Genomic DNA, 19,423 nt, shown 5'->3' with positions numbered 1-19,423 from the left:
TTAGGTAGTTAGCTAGTAATTAGTCAGCCAGTTAGTTATTTAGTCTTGTCTGTTAACTAGTCAGTTAGTTAGCTAGTTAGTCTCGGTGTTGCTTTGTTCTGGTCTGTTTGCTGTCTGTCTGTCTTGTCTCTTTCTGTGACTATATAAAGCGTCCTTGGGTCTCGTGAAAGGTGCTATATAAATTTAATTTATTATTAATTATAAGCTCAGCCTTGGCCCAACACCTTTCACACCTCACCCCCACTCTCCACATCTTTATGTCCCGTCACTGAGTCAGCATCTTCTTTTCAGTACTATAATAAGTCTCACTTTTCAAAGAGTACTCCAGCTCCAGCACACTTTCACCAGGTCGCGCGCATCAACTTCTTTATTAAGCACACTGTACATTTATGTACCAAATGGTATGTTCATCCCATGAAAGTATATTTTTGAAATAAAGGAAATTTAGATCAAGGGAAGACAAGAAACACCACAAAAACAAGCTGCAGACACAATAATATTAATTAGGTAACAATGTAACACAAGAGCTTTTTAAATGTTATACCAAGTGTCTAAGTGGCAGGGTGATCTGATATTGGGTGTGTTAAATTTGCTTAAAACCCATTATGGTGGGCATTCTCTCTCAACAAGGGCAAAGGAACAAAAAACAATAAATAGGCACTGGCAAAAAAGTTAAAATAGTTGTGGGCCTTAAGCCAATGGAACGGCTACTTTAAGTATGAAGATTGTTTATGTCTGATATCGTTAGGACGCCGACGTAAAACTGCACACTCGTTGAGCTAGTGATCCAGAAGGAGAGGGCGGACAGGAGAAAGCATGTATGCAGGTTGATTATAGGGTCGGATTAAGGTCGGTAACAAACAGGTTGCCGTTAGGTTAGGAGTCCGATGAGAAGGCTCTGTGTGTGTTGGGGAACTGCTGAGAGCTGAAGTCGGGGTCTTCCCTCACGCGCTTCTTGATGTCAGTCTTCACCTGGAGGAGAACACAGCAGGTATTGATTATACGATCTACGTATCGCACAAGGAAATCAGCCCTGGCGGACTTCAGTCAACATCACTGGCTAGAGACGTGGGCGTACTAGAGGTCACAGCTTCCTTATCAAGTGCAGAGAAGGAGACAGTACTGGAGGGTACAGACAAAGCAGATATTAGGGCTGGGTATCGAGTCGAATTTCAAGAACCGATTCGATTCCGATTCACAAGGTTCAGAATCGATTATCAAGATTCAATTCTATTCGATTCAATATCGATTCGTTAGTGTTACTAAAACGCTTTTTTTTTTTTTGCTGTAACCTTAATTACATGACTGTCAAGTTATGCAACACATCAATACTAGGGCTGGGTATCCATACTGATTTCCAAAAATGATTGAATGAATGAATCATTGAATGAATTAATGAACTATTCATACCTTCATTTATTCATTCATTTATTAAATTAAAGATCGATTTTGGGATTCATGAATCGATTCTGAATCATTTCGGAATCGATGAATCGATTTTTTAAACCCAGCCCTAGCAGATATAACTCATTTCTAAATGCAATACAACTCTTTCTGACAGCAATGTAACCTTAGGAGAAAGTATACTTTATATAAAAAAAAATAAAAAAAAATGCAGAAGCATATGACATCAAGCATAACTATTATGCATCCTTTAATGGAGCGAGCATAAGCAATAACATGTCTTAACTTCCACAGTACCTGTTCTGCATAGGCCTCCTGGAGCTCCTGGCTCTCTAGCTCCTCCTGCAGGCTGTCTGGAGCAGTGATGGGCCTGACTCCTGCAGTCCTCGCTGCCCGACTCACTGCGTCAGACAGGCAGAGCAGCGCTCCGTCACCCAGCCCCGTCTAAAACACAGACGCACGCGCACACGCGCACGCACACACGCACACACGCGCACGCACACACACACACACGACTGGGTCTGGAGGTTTGGTCCTGATGTCGGCAGTACTCAAAATGCGCTAGAGGGCAAAATTCAATTTTTTTCATATCACAAAAATGGAAGTTAAAGTAGACACGTTTATGCTCATTTCTGGCTGGGGGGGGGGGGGGGGGGGGGTGCGTGATAGGGGTGCCGTTTAATTAACATCTTCAGTATCAAACTCCATCCCCGTTAACCACTTAGTTGATCACGTGAGCTGCTGTTTTACCTTCCTGCGTTTGGCTGGCATGCCGTGCAGATAGGCCTCAGACATGGGAGGCTGGGCCTTCATCTTCCTCTGGGTGATCATGTCATGCCTGATGATGGGCACCCACTCCTAGACACGGGAGCACAACACGTCATCGTCAGTACGCGCTAGGGATGTTAATAGTTAATCGACTATCGATTAATTGCAGATAAGAATTTACTTGAGTAAGAGTTGGTTACTCGATTACTTGCTTGTTAATGGAACAGAACTTTTTTGGGGGGGGGAATGAACGTTATCAACGGGAGTTGTGTGAAATGTAATCATGATTTAAGGTCTGACTGCACATGAGGGCGCCCAGCCATGTAGTGAAGGCTAACTGGGATGCCGGGAAATTTCAACGACACAGCGGAAGAAAGACACAAAAATGAAGCGAGCAAAGCACAGTCTGACGCGGGACGTTCTTTTTTATTTAATCGACTATCGTTAGTTAAGGTTAAGTTATCAATTAATTAAATTCCTTGAAATTTGCAACCCTAGTACGCGCCAATCTCTAGAGTCGCTGCTTTGCTGAACTTCCCCACATTGGCCGCTGCGCTCATGTGGGTTTTGAAGACGTGAGCGACGACGACTGCGAATAGCGTGAAGCCGAAAATAATGGATAAACATGAGCATTTCATTGCCAGCTAACGGAGGCGTGGTGATAAACTGATAAAGTGTTTCTCACAGCAGGGACAGCAGCCGTCCACGCGTCAGGGTCTCTGGGAGAATCCTCTCTGACCGCTCCCTCGGCGGCGGCAGCCGCCATGGTGCCACCCAACGAGGCGGCGGTACCGCCGGTGGCTCCGCCTTCTCTGGGCGACGCCCTCGTCTCCTGCGACGGCAGCATGGCTTCTTCGGCTGTAGTGGCGGGGGCTGGGGAGTGGGTGTCTTCCATCTTGTGAAAGACAAGAGTTGAAAGCTTGGGAAAAATATCACTCATAGCAGGGTTTCCCAGCCTGGGGTCCAGGCCCCCTTAGGGGGGCGCCTCAGACAATTTGAGGCCTTAATATTAGCTAGACAAATATTTGTCAAAGAATCATGTTATTGACATGTCAGCAATTTTTAACAAAATACATGATGTCCGATGAAGGGCAAAAACGCCTTGTGGCGATGCACTTCATTGTACCCAAACTTACACCTCATGGAATTTGCGCACATACAAACATACATAGACTGGACATTCAGAGATTCTATTTTTTGGGGGGGAGGGTCCATCAGGTGTAAGTTACGGGGGCTTTGGGGAAGAAAGGTTGGGAACCACTGATTCATAGCATATAAGGTCACAATCCCCCCAAAATACGAACTTTCTTGTGCTCTTGTTCTGGCTCTTGTGCTCCTTGTGAAGTAGGCTCCTCCCTCTGTCATGGATAAAAATCACACAATTCAGTATTACATTTGGACAAAGAGTATAGTTTGATGAAGTGTTTGTTACCTGTGTGTGGATGATGTAGCATTGTTTTTTTATACTGTGTTAATCCCCCCAAAGGGAAGTTGGTCTTCTGCCGTTATCTCATCTACCAGCGGTTGAGTCACGCCAAATAGTGCCCGGGTGATGTAATCGGACTCTTGTCGCTGTACCAGTGATGTGCCAGCATTCCTGACATCCCTGAGTGGCGTTCCCACGTTTGCTTCCCTTCAGAATCCCACGTTTGCTTTATCTCAGATCAATCTACCATTGATTACTGGGCCAGCTTGAACATGCATGTGAAGTTGTGTACGTAGTAGCTAAATCTGTCCATGAAAAAAACACTTTTTTCAGCAGATATCTTCTTTACAACAAGTTTGCATGTGTGGTATTTATTCAGTTTGGGGAAATCCACAATCTATAATATATTAGCTCCAGCCTGAGCTAGCACTAATGCTTTCTAGAGATGGTGGCTGGATTTTTGTCGCCATATTTTTTATTTATCACCAGGCCATCTTTGCTTGGTAGGGTCTTCACAGCTTCTACAGGCCACTCATTTCGTTGGGCTTCGCTGGGCTCAGCTGTCTTTCATTACAACAATGTCCCCTTCTTTGAGACCAGGCCGTTTGTCCAGCCACTTCCGTTGACTCTGTAATGCTGTGTTCACACCGGGCGCAAATTTTTCCTGCGGCACGGCGAGTTTACATAGAAAGTCAATACAATTTGCGCGAACTGGGCTGCGGGTGGCACGGGCGGCGCGAATCGCCGAACTCGGCAGCCAGGATTCGCCGCACGGCGACATTCACAAAAGTTTTTTTACTTTCTGCGGCGGATTCGTGCACCGACCCATTGATCCCGCGGCGAGAATGGGGGCCTGGTGTGAACACAGCATAAGGTGCCAAGATACGCCTTCCTCCATCTATTCCAAAAGCTACTGCTAGTCTTTGAACCTGCCCTTGTTCAAGGGCACAACATGACTGATGGGAACTCAACCGGCAACCCTCCAGACACCAGTGAAGTTCCCACCTTGTCTAGTGACCCGGGTCGCTGGTCTGACGCTCCAACCACTGGCCTACCGCCCCACTTCCTCCTACACTAGGATGTGTTCATTGTTACCACTGTATGAATGTTCAGTAGTGTGTAGTAGTGTGCAGTAGTAGTGTGTGTGTGTATGTGTGAGAGTGTTACCTGTGTGTGTGTGTGTTTTGCATTTCGTTTTATATGACCTTTTATGTGTTACACTTTGTCTTGATGCTTTTAATATCTCATGTAAAGCACTTTAAATTGCCTTGCTGCTGAAATGTGCTAAACAAATAAACTTGCCTTGCCTTGTGTGTGTGTGTGTGTGTGTGTGTTACCTGTGTGTGGACAACAAAATCCAGGATCTGGTCTTCGGTGACAGGCATGTGCTCCAGTATGACCTGCAGCCTCATGGTCATCATGCTGGTCATCCAGTTGACCAGACTGGGACTCATGTCAGAGGACATTCTCCTCTGAAACGGCACAGAGAATGACGGAGGTCTTTTAATCTCCCTGTTCACCTGGGTGTGAATCATTCAAAACAAATGAACAAATAGCGACAGTTTATACCCGGTAATTGAGGGGTAGGATCGGGGTGTGTATATGAGAGAGGGGGAGACAGAGAGAGAGGGAGGGATAGACAGAGAGAGAAGGGGGCAGAGAGGGAGGGAGGCCAGACCAGATTAGAGAGAGAGAGAGAGAGAGAGAGGTAAAAAGGGATGCAGTGGAGAGTATACAGATAAAGCAGTAGATGTGACGTCAGATATGTGTGTGTGTGTGTTTGTGTGTGTGTGTGTGCATACTGACTATGCGGTGGTTGATGACCGTGGTCAGGGCGCTGTGCTCTCCTCTCAGACAGTACAGGTTGAGGGCCAGACACTCAAACAGACCCTGGTTACACATCTGCAGCAGACGAGGGCCGAACGACTGGTCTGGAGGGACACAACACACACGTTAACGTCCACATATATACACATTCACACACAACAGCGTCCACATATACACACATTCACACACAAAAAGAATTAACCTGGATGTGTTTAGCTACCTCATGAGATACAAATAAGTTAGACCTATTAGGAGAAAAGCAGTTTTTTAGAGAAAAAAATTTGGAAAGATGGTCTGTAACATGAATTATTAATAACACAATTATCATTGTTTAGTTATCATCATTGACTCTCTTCCATCCTATTACATCTACTAAGTTTAACAGTGCAAGGGCTTCTGGGATAGTGAAACTTTAGTCACGTCAGTTTAGTGCACGAGCGGGAGACCAGTCCGTCATCATTGACCGTCTTCCATTTTATGTGCTAGTGCAGTTGGGGGGGGGGGGGGGTGTAGGAACTGCCCAAACACGGGCATTCGTTGCTTTTTCACCACGGTAAGAGTAAATTCCCTAGGGAACCCTAGGGGTCACGCTCACCTGTGCAGCGCAGTATGTGTGTGGCGATGCGCGTGAGCTGTTGCCGGAAGAACGCCATGTTGGTCTGCGTGACGTCGACGCCCTCCAGGACAGCCACCGAGGCCTGCGGGCAGAGAGAACGACAGGCTCCGGTACCACTCTGCTGCGGGTAACTTGTCAAGCTTGAGCGATTACCTCAACGGTTTTATAACATCACATTATAGTTTATCACGGCGCCGGCGGACACGGCAGCGCTTACGAAGCTCTCGGTGATGGTCTCCTCGAGGTCGTTGACGAGGTCTTCAGCAGCAGCCTAGGAAGTGGTGGAGGTGGAAGAGAAAGAGAGAGAGAGAGAGAGAGAGAGAGAGAGAGAGAGAGAGAGAATGAGAACAATGCATTTTGTTTTCAATGTCCTTTTATAAGGTGGGTTTTTTTGCATTTCGTTTTATATGACCTTTTATAATGTTTTTCTTGCACTTGCACTTTTACTGTCTCATGTAAAGCCCTTTGAATTGCCTTGTTGCTGTAATGTGCTATACAAATAAACTTGCCTTGCCTTGATATGATGTGGGATTATGTTATGCATTGTCGTTTAGGGAAAGGTAGGGTGCACCTAGTGGACTACTGCCTAGCTAGTGGACTACTGCCTAGCTAGTGGACTACTACCTAGCTAGTGGACTACTGCCTAGCTAGTGGACTACTGCCTAGCTAGTGGACTACTGCCTAGCTAGTGGACTACTGCCTAGCTAGTGGACTACTGCCTAGCTAGTGGACTACTACCTAGCTAGTGGACTACTACCTAGCTAGTGGACTACTGCCTAGCTAGTGGACTACTGCCTAGCTAGTGGACTACTACCTAGCTAGTGGACTACTGCCTAGCTAGTGGACTACTGCCTAGCTAGTGGACTACTACCTAGCTAGTGGACTACTACCTAGCTAGTGGACTACTGCCTAGCTAGTGGACTACTGACAGCGATGTTCTGGTCGGTGGGCTCCCTGCCGGTGAGGTAGTTCTGGAAGAAGAACTGGGCCAGATGGGGCTGGATACGACCCAGGGGCTGGTGCTGACCGTGGAGCAGCAGGACCAGGTCGGACATGGAGAACGTCTGACACACCAGCGTCAGCAGCTCCCCAAAGAAACCTGAGAAAGAGAGAGAGAGAGAGAGAGAGAGAGAGGAAGAGAGAGAGGGATGGAGGAAGAGAGAGAGTGAGTGTGAGAGAGAGAGAGAGGAAGAGAGAGAGTTGACCTTATTCCGGTTGCGGTGGGATTTTTTCAATAAGAAAAGGAGAAGAGAGACACAGTCTGGGGGAGTTGGAGAAAGAGGAAGAGTGGGGGAGACGGGTGATAGAAAAGTGTAAACAACTGTTCAAAATGAAACAGAAAGAAAGAAGTAGGAAAACAAAAGAAGGAAAACAAAAGGCCCGGATTTCACAGAAGAAAAAAAACGGGGGGAAAAACACACAGATCAATAACATTTCCCAGAGTACAACCCACTCAAGAGATGGCCCATATTCACCAGTGGGGTCTTCTGGGCTGATGAAGATGTTGGTGGTCTGCGAGAGTCTCTGCATGAACTGGGCGATGCTCTCTGTGCTGCCTTGGGCCTGGTCCAGGGAGCCCATCATGGTGGACAGGACGCCCTGGACGATGCCCGTGAACAGCTCCGGGTTGAGGCCGTTCCCCGCGGGGAGGTCGGGGTTGGGGCCAGCGGGCCCGGGGGCGCCCCCTGCGGGGGGCGGGGCAGGGGCCTGGCCACCGGGGGGTGGGGTGAAGACCGGCTGGGAGGCCTGGGAGGGAGAAAGGAGGATGGACAGAGTAAAGCAGCTTTGTTGGGGCCACACCATGGATGTATTAGAACTGGATGCAGTGACTACGTTGACGCCTCGTTCTTGAGAGTGAAGCTTTTCGAACAGGGCCACCGACCCCTTTAGACATGCACAGTTGTGTTTTCTCACGTCACAGGCATGCGAAGTTGTGCTTTTCTCATGTTTTAACCACGTGATTTGTTGACCCGGCCACGTCCACAAAGTTTACACGTTCATGTGGATTTTAAACGTGCGTTCACCGCTCTCCCTGCTATATTGCGTGTCCCTGCATTAGCGTTGTTAAGTAATTAAAAAAATTATGCAAATAATAATTGCATGGTGCAAACTGTTCGTGAACGGGGCGGAGTCTGAGAAAAGCACAACTGCGCATGTCAAAAGGGGTAAATGGCAGCCTTGCCCCTTTGGGCTACACGCCCACACGGGAGAGGCCGGGGATTTCCTGCTCTTCCGCGCTGGGCCGGTCACTCATTCCAGTCACACCTGTGACATAACATGTCGACAAATATCCCCTCGGGAATAAATAAAGCCATCTGTGGGAACAATCACGCTGCCCGTTTCCCAGGCCTTGATCGGGCCAGGTGCAGCCCGTGAGAACAAGAGCAGAACCGGGCAGTCTCTAGCATCTAGCCGTGTGACTTTTAGTCTTAATTTCATAACGAAACTACTCAATTCAGCAGATTTCTCTATCCGCCCTGTCAAACGAAACACACTCACGCATCATCTAGCCTGGTCTGCCCTCATAACCTCACATTCCCTTTCACTTGATGGATTACTTGCCTAGCAAAACATGTGGACGTTAATTCAAATCATACATCACTAATTACGCGAATTGAAATCAGATTAGGCAACAACACCCTAACACCCCTGCAAATTGTCCTCCCTCCATATTCAAATTCAGAAACCACAGCTGACCTGCTGCATGAAATCAGACACTCCCTGAATGAAGGCAGGCACTCCAGGCATGGTCACAGTGATGGAGGGGGTCCCTCCAGGGCCCATGGCCCCAGCACCTGCTCCCCCCAGGAGAGAGCCGAGTAGCTGGCCCAGGTCTGGGGGTACGCCCTGGGGCTGGGAGGGGGTTGACCCTGGCTGGCCTGGGGCTGCAGTGGTACCAGGGGTGGGAGTCGGAGTGGGTATTGGGCCGGAGGAGGAGGAAGAGGAGGACGAAGAGCTGAAGGTGTGAGAAGAGGAGGAGCTGAAGGTGTGAGCAGAGGTGGTGGACGCGGCTGTTTGACCGGCTGTAGGGGCAAAATTGAGAGGGGACTTACTGACAGAAATGTACCGGCTTAATCATTTCTGCTAATCTTTATGGCCTATATTATGAGAATTTGGCGATGAGCATAACCCTGTAATCCTCACCCATCTGCCCTGGCATGAGAAGCTGTCCCACCAGTCCGCTGATCATCTGATTGAGGGCAGCAGGAGGGAATGGCTGGGAAGCAGAGAGGTCAAAGGTCATCAGGTTTCTGCAGCACTGTATTAAGCATCGTTTCTGAGGGATGTACATTTATAAACGGCAATTACGTTACACTCTGATAAACCAATTACGTTACACTCTGACACTAAGGGCACATTCAGAAGTGAAAGTCCGCCCCAAGGTCCGACCCAAAGTGAAAACTGATAATTTTGTTGTATTTTTCATTAGGCCCGTTTAAGCGTTCACATGGTCCTGTAATAAGCGAACCAGCATTTGTAAACAAATGACAAGCGTTGCAGGTCGTTCTATTGGGACAGAAAATTAACTTTCTGATGACATTAACAAGGCCAACAATGGAACAAAAACTCTTTTTTGCTTTGCTTTTATGCTTTTATTATGATCTGGTTTTCCAACCAAACGGTGGAACACAATGAGCACATCTCGGGACATGTGAACAATGTGGGCTTATTGCTTCACACAATCAAGTAGATGGACCACAGCTTCCCTTTACTGCTGAACAGTGTGAATAGGGGGTATTGCCAGTCTTCTCCCAGAATCAGTCTGGGTAAATGCAAAACTCAATTCCACTATGTAACAATGTACTAAGCAACAATGTACTAACCTACAGCTAGATGGCATAGTTGCATCACTTTTAACCATAACTAAACTAGGGAAAAGGACCCTAGTTTCAAGTTTTATTGTAGGCTACATGATAAAAATGCAAGCATCATTACCTCATATGAAATTCTTAGTTTAAGAGCCACTCAACTTTGCATAAGTAGAAATTAGGGGCGCAATGGATCACAAAACTCACGCTTAGGATCGTATCACAGTTTTGAGTCACGGATTGGATAATTTTTCAGAGAAAAAAGGGAGACAAATATAACTTTGCTTCACATTTTTTCTGCAAAACACTTAAATCAATTAACTTTTGGTCACTTTTGGTTAAATGAAAACAACATTCAGGATGTCCAATGAAATCTTAAAATTGAGTTGGGGTAGCAAACTAGAATAGAATACCCACCCAGTATCTATCTAGAATAGAATACCCACCCAGTATCTGTCCAGAATAGAATACCCACCCAGTATCTATCTAGAATACAATACCCACCCAGTATCTATCTAGAATACAATACCCACCCAGTATCTATCTAGAATACAATACCCACCCAGTATCTATCTAGAATACAATACCCACCCAGTATCTATCTAGAATACAATACCCACCCAGTATCTGTCCAGAATGGAATACCCACCCAGTATCTATCCAGAATAGAATACCCACCCAGTATCTGTCTAGAATAGAATACCCACCCAGTATCTATCTAGAATACAATACCCACCAAGTATCTGTCCAGAATAGAATACCCACCCAGTATCTGTCTAGAATAGAATACCCACCCAGTATCTGTCTAGAATAGAATACCCACCCAGTATCTGTCCAGAATAGAATACCCACCCAGTATCTATCCAGAATAGAATACCCACCCAGTATCTGTCTAGAATAGAATACCCACCCAGTATCTATCTAGAATAGAATACCCACCCAGTATCTGTCTAGAATAGAATACCCACCCAGTATCTGTCTAGAATAGAATACCCTAAAGTATCTATCCAGAATAGAATACCCACCCAGTATCTGTCTAGAATAGAATACCCTAAAGTATCTATCCAGAATAGAATACCCACCAAGTATCTGTCTAGAATAGAATACCTACCGAGTATCTATCTAGAATAGAATACCCACCCAGTATCTGTCTAGAATAGAATACCTACCGAGTATCTATCTAGAATAGAATACCCACCCAGTATCTGTCTAGAATAGAATACCCACCCAGTATCTATCTAGAATACAATACCCACCAAGTATCTATCTAGAATAGAATACCCACCCAGTATCTGTCTAGAATAGAATACCTACCGAGTATCTATCTAGAATAGAATACCCACCCAGTATCTATCTAGAATAGAATACCCACCCAGTATCTATCTAGAATAGAATACCCACCCAGTATCTGTCTAGAATAGAATACCCACCCAGTATCTATCTAGAATAGAATACCCACCCAGTATCTGTCTAGAATAGAATACCCACCCAGTATCTGTCTAGAATAGAATACCCTGAAGTATCTATCTAGAATAGAATACCCACCCAGTATCTATCTAGAATAGAATACCCACCAGGTATGTCTCTGTGAGGAAGCACTGACCTGTCCTGGCTGCTGTCCGGGCATGGCTGCCCTCACATTGATGGTGGGCCCCCTGGCGCCGAAGACTGGCGGTGGCATCATGTCGGGGCCGAAGGCCGGACGCGTGAAGACCACGCGGGCCTGGGGGCCGCTGGGGGGCGGGGGAGGCGGCGCTGTGGGGGTCGTGGTTGGAGCGTCGGGGCCGGTGGTGGTGGTGGCGGCGGTGGGGGCGGAGCCAGGCGGGGTAGCCTGCGGCGGGGGTTGGCCACTGGCGCCGGCGGTTGCCATGGCGGCAGCGTACTGGCTCATCTGCTGCATGATGGACCGCATGAAGTCTGGAGAGGGGGGGGGGTGTTAAAAACATAATCTGGAGTTGCTGTAACCGGCTGGCCGTTTGTAGGGGTGCAACAACAGGTGTGTAGGTGTGTGTGTGTGAGAAACACTTACCTGCTTGCCCTATCCCAGCTGGGTTCTGTGCTCCCCCTGCCTGGGGGTTACTGCCAGGTTCTACACACACACACACACGCAGACATGCACACACATACAAGTTTGAACATCCAACAGCTCCAGACAGACACATTTGACGCTGTGAGGTACTTCTCACACCGCAAAGCCCGCGGTATACCTGCTGTTAACTACGCGTCCGCGTCCACCACGCGTTTCCTGCGTTCCTTCGGAGCGCCGGTGGCGGTTGACTGTGCACGTACGCAGGAACCAACGCCCCGCAAAATGTGCGCGTCGCCACTAGACGCGTTGCTAAACGGCAAGTATATCGCAGGCTTAAAACGTGATTCATGCAGCACAAGAGCCAAAAAAAAAGAACATTTCTCAAACGTAAACCTTGGATCGGAGTCGCTTCCCAGGCGGTTTCTAAGGTAAAACAGTGCTTTCTAACAATTCGGAAACGAAGGATGCAAACGGTAACGGCCATTCAGATCCCCAATGCTGGAACACACAGTCTGTGGTGTAGCGTTTAGCCTGCGGCAGATGCAACACACCATCGGCGTTCATCTGCATCATGACCACTGGCACCGCCTGGTGGCTGATCCTGATGAGGCGCGGGCCAGGCTGTCCCTGGGGGGGCTGTGGGGGGGAGGTCTGTCCCTGACCTGCCTGCTCAGATTGGCCGGCCGGATTCGCCTGCTGGGCCTGTCCCTCGGTGGCCGGCCTGCCATTGGCCGCCATGGTCACTGTGGCTCCCAAGTTCATCTGCGGGGGGAAGGGGGGGGCGATTCGGATAAACAATATTGGAACGCAAAAATGACTTCAACCTATATTGCCCTAGGGCTGTGCAGTAAAATAGATTGAGGCATAACAGCAACACATCGCAATAACAGCATTTTTTTTTCTGTGATACTGTATTGATTTTCTGTGGTACAGTATTGATAAAACTATAGGGCTCTCAACGTTAACACTCACGATTAATCTGGAAACTTAAACGCGTTAAAAAGAATCAACGCAAATCAATCATGCTACCAAAATTGGTAACACTCAAAACAGGTAAACACTCGCTGAGCAGGTGTGCGCTGAGATAACACCACGGTCTGAGGTAATGTTGGTTTCATATTGAAGATGGAGATGGAAGTTTAGATGAAACCAGTTGTCTGCGCATATTGCAGTGATGTCTTTTCACCGAAGCAAGTTAAAGGAGTAGTAAAGGGAAAATGCATGTTTAGCCCTGTTTTAAGGTTACTTATGATCATATACAATGGTTCAGATCAAAATGTTGACAAAACTAGCACTTTTGAGAAAGTCTGATAATTGCTCTACCACCGTTTTGGTCATACAATGGATGTGGGTGGGCACCGTGAAAAATCATTCAAAAAACATGTTAAACTCTCAATTTCAAAGACAAGAAACTCACCGAGGTGTTAGTTGGCATTCTGACATATAATTTCCCATAAAGTAAGATTCTAGTTACATCTGGAAAGGCTTTTTTTAATATTTAGCATAGAACTATTTAGTCGCAGCACATACGTGTGTAAACTTCTGCAAACTAGGTAGCCTAGCAACATAAACAATAACAATAGCTACCGTAAGTAGTTCCGCTTCAGAATCCCCTCTGCGGATTGATCTACACATCTACAACGGTCGCTTCAATACAAGTCAATGGATTTCATAAAATGATCAATAAAACCCTACAGGATTCATACTTTGCGGCGAATTTGATGTCACACCAACGGACACCAATTACCCCCTCGGTGAGTTTCTTGTCTTTGAAATTGAGAGTTTAACATGTTTTTTGAATGATTTTTCAGGGTACCCACCCACATCCATTGTATGACCTAAACGGTGGTAGAGCAATTATCAGACTAATCAGACTATCAGACTAATAATCAAATACTAGTATTTTAAACTTGTGATTAATAATGGTTAATCAGCCTATTATTGTGATTACCTTGATTCATTTTTGACAGGGCTAATCAATACATTAAAAAACGTTTTTTGGGGGACAAGGAAAATATACAGAGCCAGACAGGGAATAGACATAGATCATAGACATAGAATTCAATCATCAATACATGATTACTTATGTTTTAAATTGATTTAAATAACTTACATTCCCTCCGCCCTCAGGATCATCTCCAGGGAGCGGGGGAAGGAGTGTGTTTTAAAACTGTCAGTAAATGACTATGTAGAGTATCGGAATGTATCACAATATGAATTGTATCGTATCACAATGTATTGCGATACAATCATATCGTGACCCATGTATGATGATACGTATTGTATGGCGAGGTCCTTGTATTCGGCCCTGTGTTAACTCACGTGTAGCGGGATGTGGTGGTGGTGGTGCACGGTGCCCGGCAGGTTGACCGGGGAGGTGTAGTGGGACATGGGCCGGACCACGTGCAGGTGACGGGGGGTGGGGCTCAGCAGGTTGCAGCGCAGGTCACTCAGCGCCACCAGTGTGTTTCCTAGCAGACGGAGAGACTCCCACACCAGGTTCAGAATGCGCTGGTCCTCCTCTATCTCCTGTGGAAGGCATCAGATGCAGCTTCAACCAGACTCTTAGTACACACTTCGAGAAATGCACCGATCTGAAACCTGTGGCCAATACCGATAACAGATATTGGCCGGGATTCCCGAACAAGTTAAGAAGCACTTAACTCCAAAGTACTTCTTAACTCCCATGCAAAGGGTTGCTTAAGAAGGGTTCCTTAAGAAGGTTCTTTATCGGGAAACGCGGCCATTAACATTGCTATTATGGCCGATAACCAATATTCACCGATGTCAATATGATATGTATAATGTTTCTATGATAATCAAATGTTATACATACTGAAAAACACATGGAAACACTATCTCTATTTCCAAAACATTTGGAAAAGCCGATAAAATCATAGATTTACGGCATTGATTCCTCTCAAAAACAATACACACAACAGCAGCTAGACAGAAATAGTTCATGTTGGCCCTATTTTGCACATAGGACTGATACCGATATATACAAAAAATCACTAACTTCAGCCGATACTGGTATGATTGCCGATATATCGTGCATCCCTTACACACTTCACAAGGATCGTTTTATCGAAATCCGCGAGGAGCCCTCTACTGCGCTACGATACACAAACGCCTTCTGATGCCATCATGTCAACACCCCAGCGTTCCTGAGAGCGCCGTGCCGGTGAGTACGGAGGGGAGAAGGGCTTACGTTGTTGGCGTACACGGTGGTGGTGGCGGTCTCCAGGATGGAGTGGGCTCTCTGGATGAAGGGCTGCAGCCTCTCCTCCACCCTCCTCAGCTCCGCCAGCATCTCCACCAGCTCCGCTGGGCTGGGGTGGCTGAGAAGGACCATTCATGCAGGGGTGAAAATTAACTTTTTGGCTCACGGTGAGCCACCTGCCAAGGGGACTGTAAATGAAAAAATCTACCGGCCAAGTATATATTTTTTTCAGATAGCCTTCCCAAATCTAGTCGCCAATTGGAAATTTTACCTGCATTTGGCCGGTGGCAGGTGTTAATTTTCAGCCCTGCATTCATGCATTTAAAAAAATAAATATACGTCTAGAGCATGGGTTCCCAAACTCCATCAATGTGGGCCTCCCCTCTGAAAAGAGTGACACACCCGCGCCCCCCCCCCAACCCCCCAAATTTGTCCATTTTACAAGGCAGCGTTAGCTAGCCCATAACGTTACACAGCTAAGTTAGCTCGGTGGCACCTGCTGCTAGTTAACGTTATGACGTTTTCGCACAATACATTCATGCCTGTGGGGGAGGCTCTCTCTGCACTATCCACAAATTTAGTATACATCTATCCCATTATATATTTCTATTTTCTGACCTTTAAAATCACGTCTCATTCATAAAAAACAGACATTTCTAAAATAAAAACATGTTTTTCCTTCTTTTTTTTCTAACCATCCCTCCGCGCCTCCCCTGAATTTCTTTGGGGCCCCCCAGGGGAGGCCCGCCTCACAGTTTGGGAATGCCTGGTCTAGACAAACAAGCACAGATTGAAATATTTGCACACCCTCTGAATTTATATTTTGGCTCACGCATACTGTAGTGTCATCTCTATGGCAATTGTTTGTTTGCATTTTGTGCAGCGGATGTTTCAGGAGCTTCCAATACCGCCAAGCAATCACACTGTGCACTGTGCATCTATGACAGCGAGCGTGTGTGGCCTGACAAAATTCAGAAGGTGCACGACACATCCACGACACCCTGAACCCGACAGACAAAAAGTATGCCTATGATGCGTTGTACGACACTTCATACCTTTTTAATCTACCTTATCATGTAGTTTTACTCTTTTTATACTTCTAATATTCTTTTATTCTCATTTTTTATTTTTTACTGTTTCTTATTTTCCATTTCTCTTTTACCATATATGTTCCGCCCGGTTTTATTTTATTATTTTACTTTTCTTAATACCATCTAATAAACTTTTTATTTATTTTGTAAAGCTCTGTGTGCTACATTTTCTTGTCTGAACATGTGCTATATAAATAAAACTGACTTTGACTTTTCTCACTGACTGTAAATTAACTGTACTAAGTGGCAAATAGGGGGATCAGCCTCCAACACATCACTTTCAGGAACAACCCGGCCTCAGCCAACATGAGGAAAGAGTAACTGATGCCGCCCTTACTTGGGTCCAGTTGGTGGCGGTGGTCCCTCGGTCTGAGTGGAGGAGGAGGGTGGAGGGGGGGTGGACGGAGGAGGGGAGGTGTCCATGGGCTGGGTGGAGGGAGAGGGGGTCGAGGTGGAGGACGAGGGGGGCGGAGCCGCCGCAGAGGCAGCAGCTGACTCCGATTGGGATGAGGTGTCACTTGGCTGACCCTGAAAATCACACATATCCGGAAAGGGGTTAAGATTTTGCTCAATATAGCCACATGATACATTGGCGTGTGATTCGCTGGGTCATGTCGGTGAGAGGATCACCTCCATCCTTTGGATCAACGCATTGGTGTCCCTCAGCAGGCTCTCAGCCAATAGCAGCCTCAGTCTGGGCTCACTCTGCAGTGATTGGTCCATATCGATGTGCACGTTCATGGAACCATTGCCCTAAGAGAATGAGACAATCATACAAATCATACAACATGAATCTATCTAAGCTATGCACAGGAGACAAACTATTGCAGATGTGTAACTCTAGGTAAGCCGTCATGTCCTAACCCCAGTACTGGTTGTGACTCTGGCATTCCTGGCATTCACCCCTAGCTCTGACATCATCTGCTGGACTGATATCTAGAAGGGGAGAGTGGAAGAGGGGATACTTTCAAATAACACCCATCCATAGTGGCTATTCTCCAAATCAACCACAGTCCAGCATCAGAGCCATTAGCTTCACCTGAATCTGCTGAGGGTCCATGAGGTTCACTGGGAGGTTGAAGGTTCCCAGCATGACGTAGCTGTTGGCGTTGCGATCGTGCGGAGGCACTTGGGAGGTTCCCTGGGGGGGGGCAGAGTTGGGGGCCGACCCTGAGGCCCCGCCTGACCCAGAGCCCGGCTGGGAGGGCTGAGGGGGGGCCCGTTCCACCAGGTGGATCACTTTACCGCTCACATCTGAAGGGAGCAGGACAATCGGGGAGTGTCGGTTAAGCCTACGTTAATGACTAATGTAAATATAATGTAAATGACAGGAAACCTTCCAACTCCCTTTGCAACCCTAGTTCCATGGCATTACTTACTGTATTCTGAGAGTGTCCTCTCATCCTGCAAAACTCTACCCTGATAGATCAGCCTCTGTTTGTCCACTGGGATCCCCACCGAAGGTGCAATAAGTTCCTTGAAGTCTTTAACTGTAAACTGGATCAAATCAATGGTTTGTAAGAATTCAATGTAGATTATGGCTGGGGACTACGTGCATGTACAATTAGCACTGGGGTGAGGGGTAAATTACCTGGCCGCCAACAGTGTAACTTCTGCTCTGGGAGTCCAAGGTTTTGACAGTCACCTCTATAACGTTTGATTCCTCCATTGTTCGACTTTTTCACAGGAACAGAAGAGACAATTAAATGAATTAGCATGAATGGTTAGAAGGGGGAAACTATAATATACTACTTTTCAGTAGTGTGTCTGGTCTAACTTGTCACTTGGATAGCTGGCAATAAATCAAGACAGGAAAACAAACTGACGTTAGCTAGCTTGCTAACGTTACTGTGTAGCCTATCAGCCTGTTAATGTTAGCTGGCAAGGACAAGACCTACAAATGAAAATGCCTGAAAGACAAATTAATTAGCATTGACTCGCTAAGGAGCAGTAATAATCGCATCCTAAAGGCGGTCAAAGCCGTATTGTAGTCAATGAAATTAACTAGATATGTAGCCTAGGCACCGTAACTGATAGCTAGCCAAGTTAGCCTGTCGGGAAACCATCCCACCAGTTAGTTAGCTAGCCTAGCTAGCTTAGCTTACAGAAGCTAGCTACTGCCGGTGCTAGCGAGACAGGGCCCAGGGTGATTAGCTGGCTAAGTTAGCTAGCTAGTGCTGAACACCATCAATTACGTTATCTAATGTGTCTTACCTTTAAGTTAAATAACCTTTCGATTTCACCTAGATGTCCACAGCTTATATATTTGCAAAGTATGTGACATGTGAAACTACTCAAACGTTACGGACACAGCAACTGAAGCGGTTAGCTGGCTAACGTGAGCGGCACAGCTATGACGTAGCAAACATTACAAACAGGAAGTGGTAAATAGCTTGAGACGCAGTAAGATGTTGCCATATCATATCGTCAAAGACTAGCAAATATAAACCCTCTTTGATATCGTTGTGTAATCGATTTCCATCGTGTAATAATAACAACTGGAAGTCTGTAATAAACTGTATGATAAGCCCTTATTAACTTACGTCCCAGTCTCCTGTAACGTTAATCAAACAGCAGTGTCTGCAGACAGGCATCAGCTGCAGAGAAATGCATGCTTCAGCATAAAATTAATGGTCAACTGCCAGACTAACGAGATGAGCGAGATTCTTTCATTTGAGAAGTGGGAGAATCGTGCAAATGCCGATGCCCTGTGGATGTAGGGTGAGTGTAACCGAGGTAGTGAAACGGAGTCCTTGTGAGTCCTAAGTAGCGAGTTGTTAGTTAAACCACAACGTTACTCATGACAAACGTTTCCAGTCCACTTTCTCCACTGAAAGCACCGTGTAGAGAAAATACACATTGTGCATATTGGGGCTGCTACAGCAACCTGTAGCCTACATAGTTTTTGGGGCACCAAGCAATATCAGCTTTAGCCTTTTCCCAAAAAAGAAGACAGTTTGACAGTAGAATAGACTATAACGTGTATTTGTCATGCGTAACACGTACGGGTAGCCTACATTGGAGTTCTTGTAATCGTCCTGCAGTAGGCCATCAACAACACGAATCCCGATTAGTGGGTTGTTGTGGATTTACCGCTGAACTCTGCAGCTACATGTCTGACACAGACTGAAACAACGATATCCCCAGTGAGACGATAGGATGGCTGGATGGGGGGTTTCATATCGACTTATTTCCTACAACTGGGTTACAGCTGAAACATGCGTGGGAAG

The 19,423-nt window shown here is 46.4% G+C and overlaps 1 protein-coding gene across 4 annotated transcripts; it reads right to left on the bottom strand.

The window, feature by feature from the left end:
• Nucleotides 1–356: 356 nt before the first annotated feature.
• Nucleotides 357–19,349, bottom strand: bag6 (BCL2 associated athanogene 6). Of its 4 annotated transcripts, none has more exons than XM_084443952.1 (25): nt 19,211–19,349; nt 17,785–17,869; nt 17,573–17,690; nt 17,233–17,447; nt 17,058–17,129; nt 16,824–16,946; nt 16,531–16,721; nt 15,091–15,220; nt 14,202–14,408; nt 12,431–12,641; nt 11,880–11,939; nt 11,454–11,767; nt 9,186–9,258; nt 8,739–9,064; nt 7,517–7,787; nt 6,971–7,140; nt 6,259–6,312; nt 6,021–6,123; nt 5,405–5,529; nt 4,936–5,070; nt 3,477–3,530; nt 2,858–3,067; nt 2,155–2,262; nt 1,702–1,848; nt 357–972 (listed from the first exon to the last, which is right to left on the bottom strand). In XM_084443952.1, the coding sequence occupies exons 1-25, from the start codon at nt 19,243–19,245 to the stop codon at nt 877–879; spliced, it is 3,633 nt and encodes a 1,210-aa protein (XP_084300078.1). In that variant the 5' UTR covers nt 19,246–19,349; the 3' UTR covers nt 357–876. The 4 variants fall into 4 exon arrangements, with proteins under 4 accessions (XP_084300078.1, XP_084300081.1, XP_084300080.1 ...); XM_084443955.1 differs by having other exon boundaries at nt 12,542–12,641; XM_084443954.1 differs by having other exon boundaries at nt 19,200–19,318.
• Between the last annotated feature and the right edge of the window lie 74 nt (nt 19,350–19,423).

This window comes from Borostomias antarcticus (genome assembly GCF_949987555.1).
Source record: "Borostomias antarcticus genome assembly, chromosome: 10".
Lineage (NCBI taxonomy): Eukaryota > Metazoa > Chordata > Actinopteri > Stomiiformes > Stomiidae > Borostomias > Borostomias antarcticus.
The sequence above is the reverse complement of the archived record's forward strand: the minus strand, read 5'-3'. Positions and strand labels throughout refer to the sequence as shown.

Excerpts from the sequence above, each read along its gene's own strand:
- bag6 (XM_084443952.1), bottom strand. The coding sequence starts at position 19,245 with ATGGCCTACTGCAGGACGATTACAAGAACTCCAAT. Across the intron at positions 16,947-17,057 it reads GAGTCACAACCAGTACTGGG|GGCAATGGTTCCATGAACGT; the intron begins GTTAGGACATGA and ends TCATTCTCTTAG. Across the intron at positions 2,263-2,857 it reads GGACGGCTGCTGTCCCTGCT|GAGTGGGTGCCCATCATCAG; the intron begins GTGAGAAACACT and ends TCCCGTGTCTAG.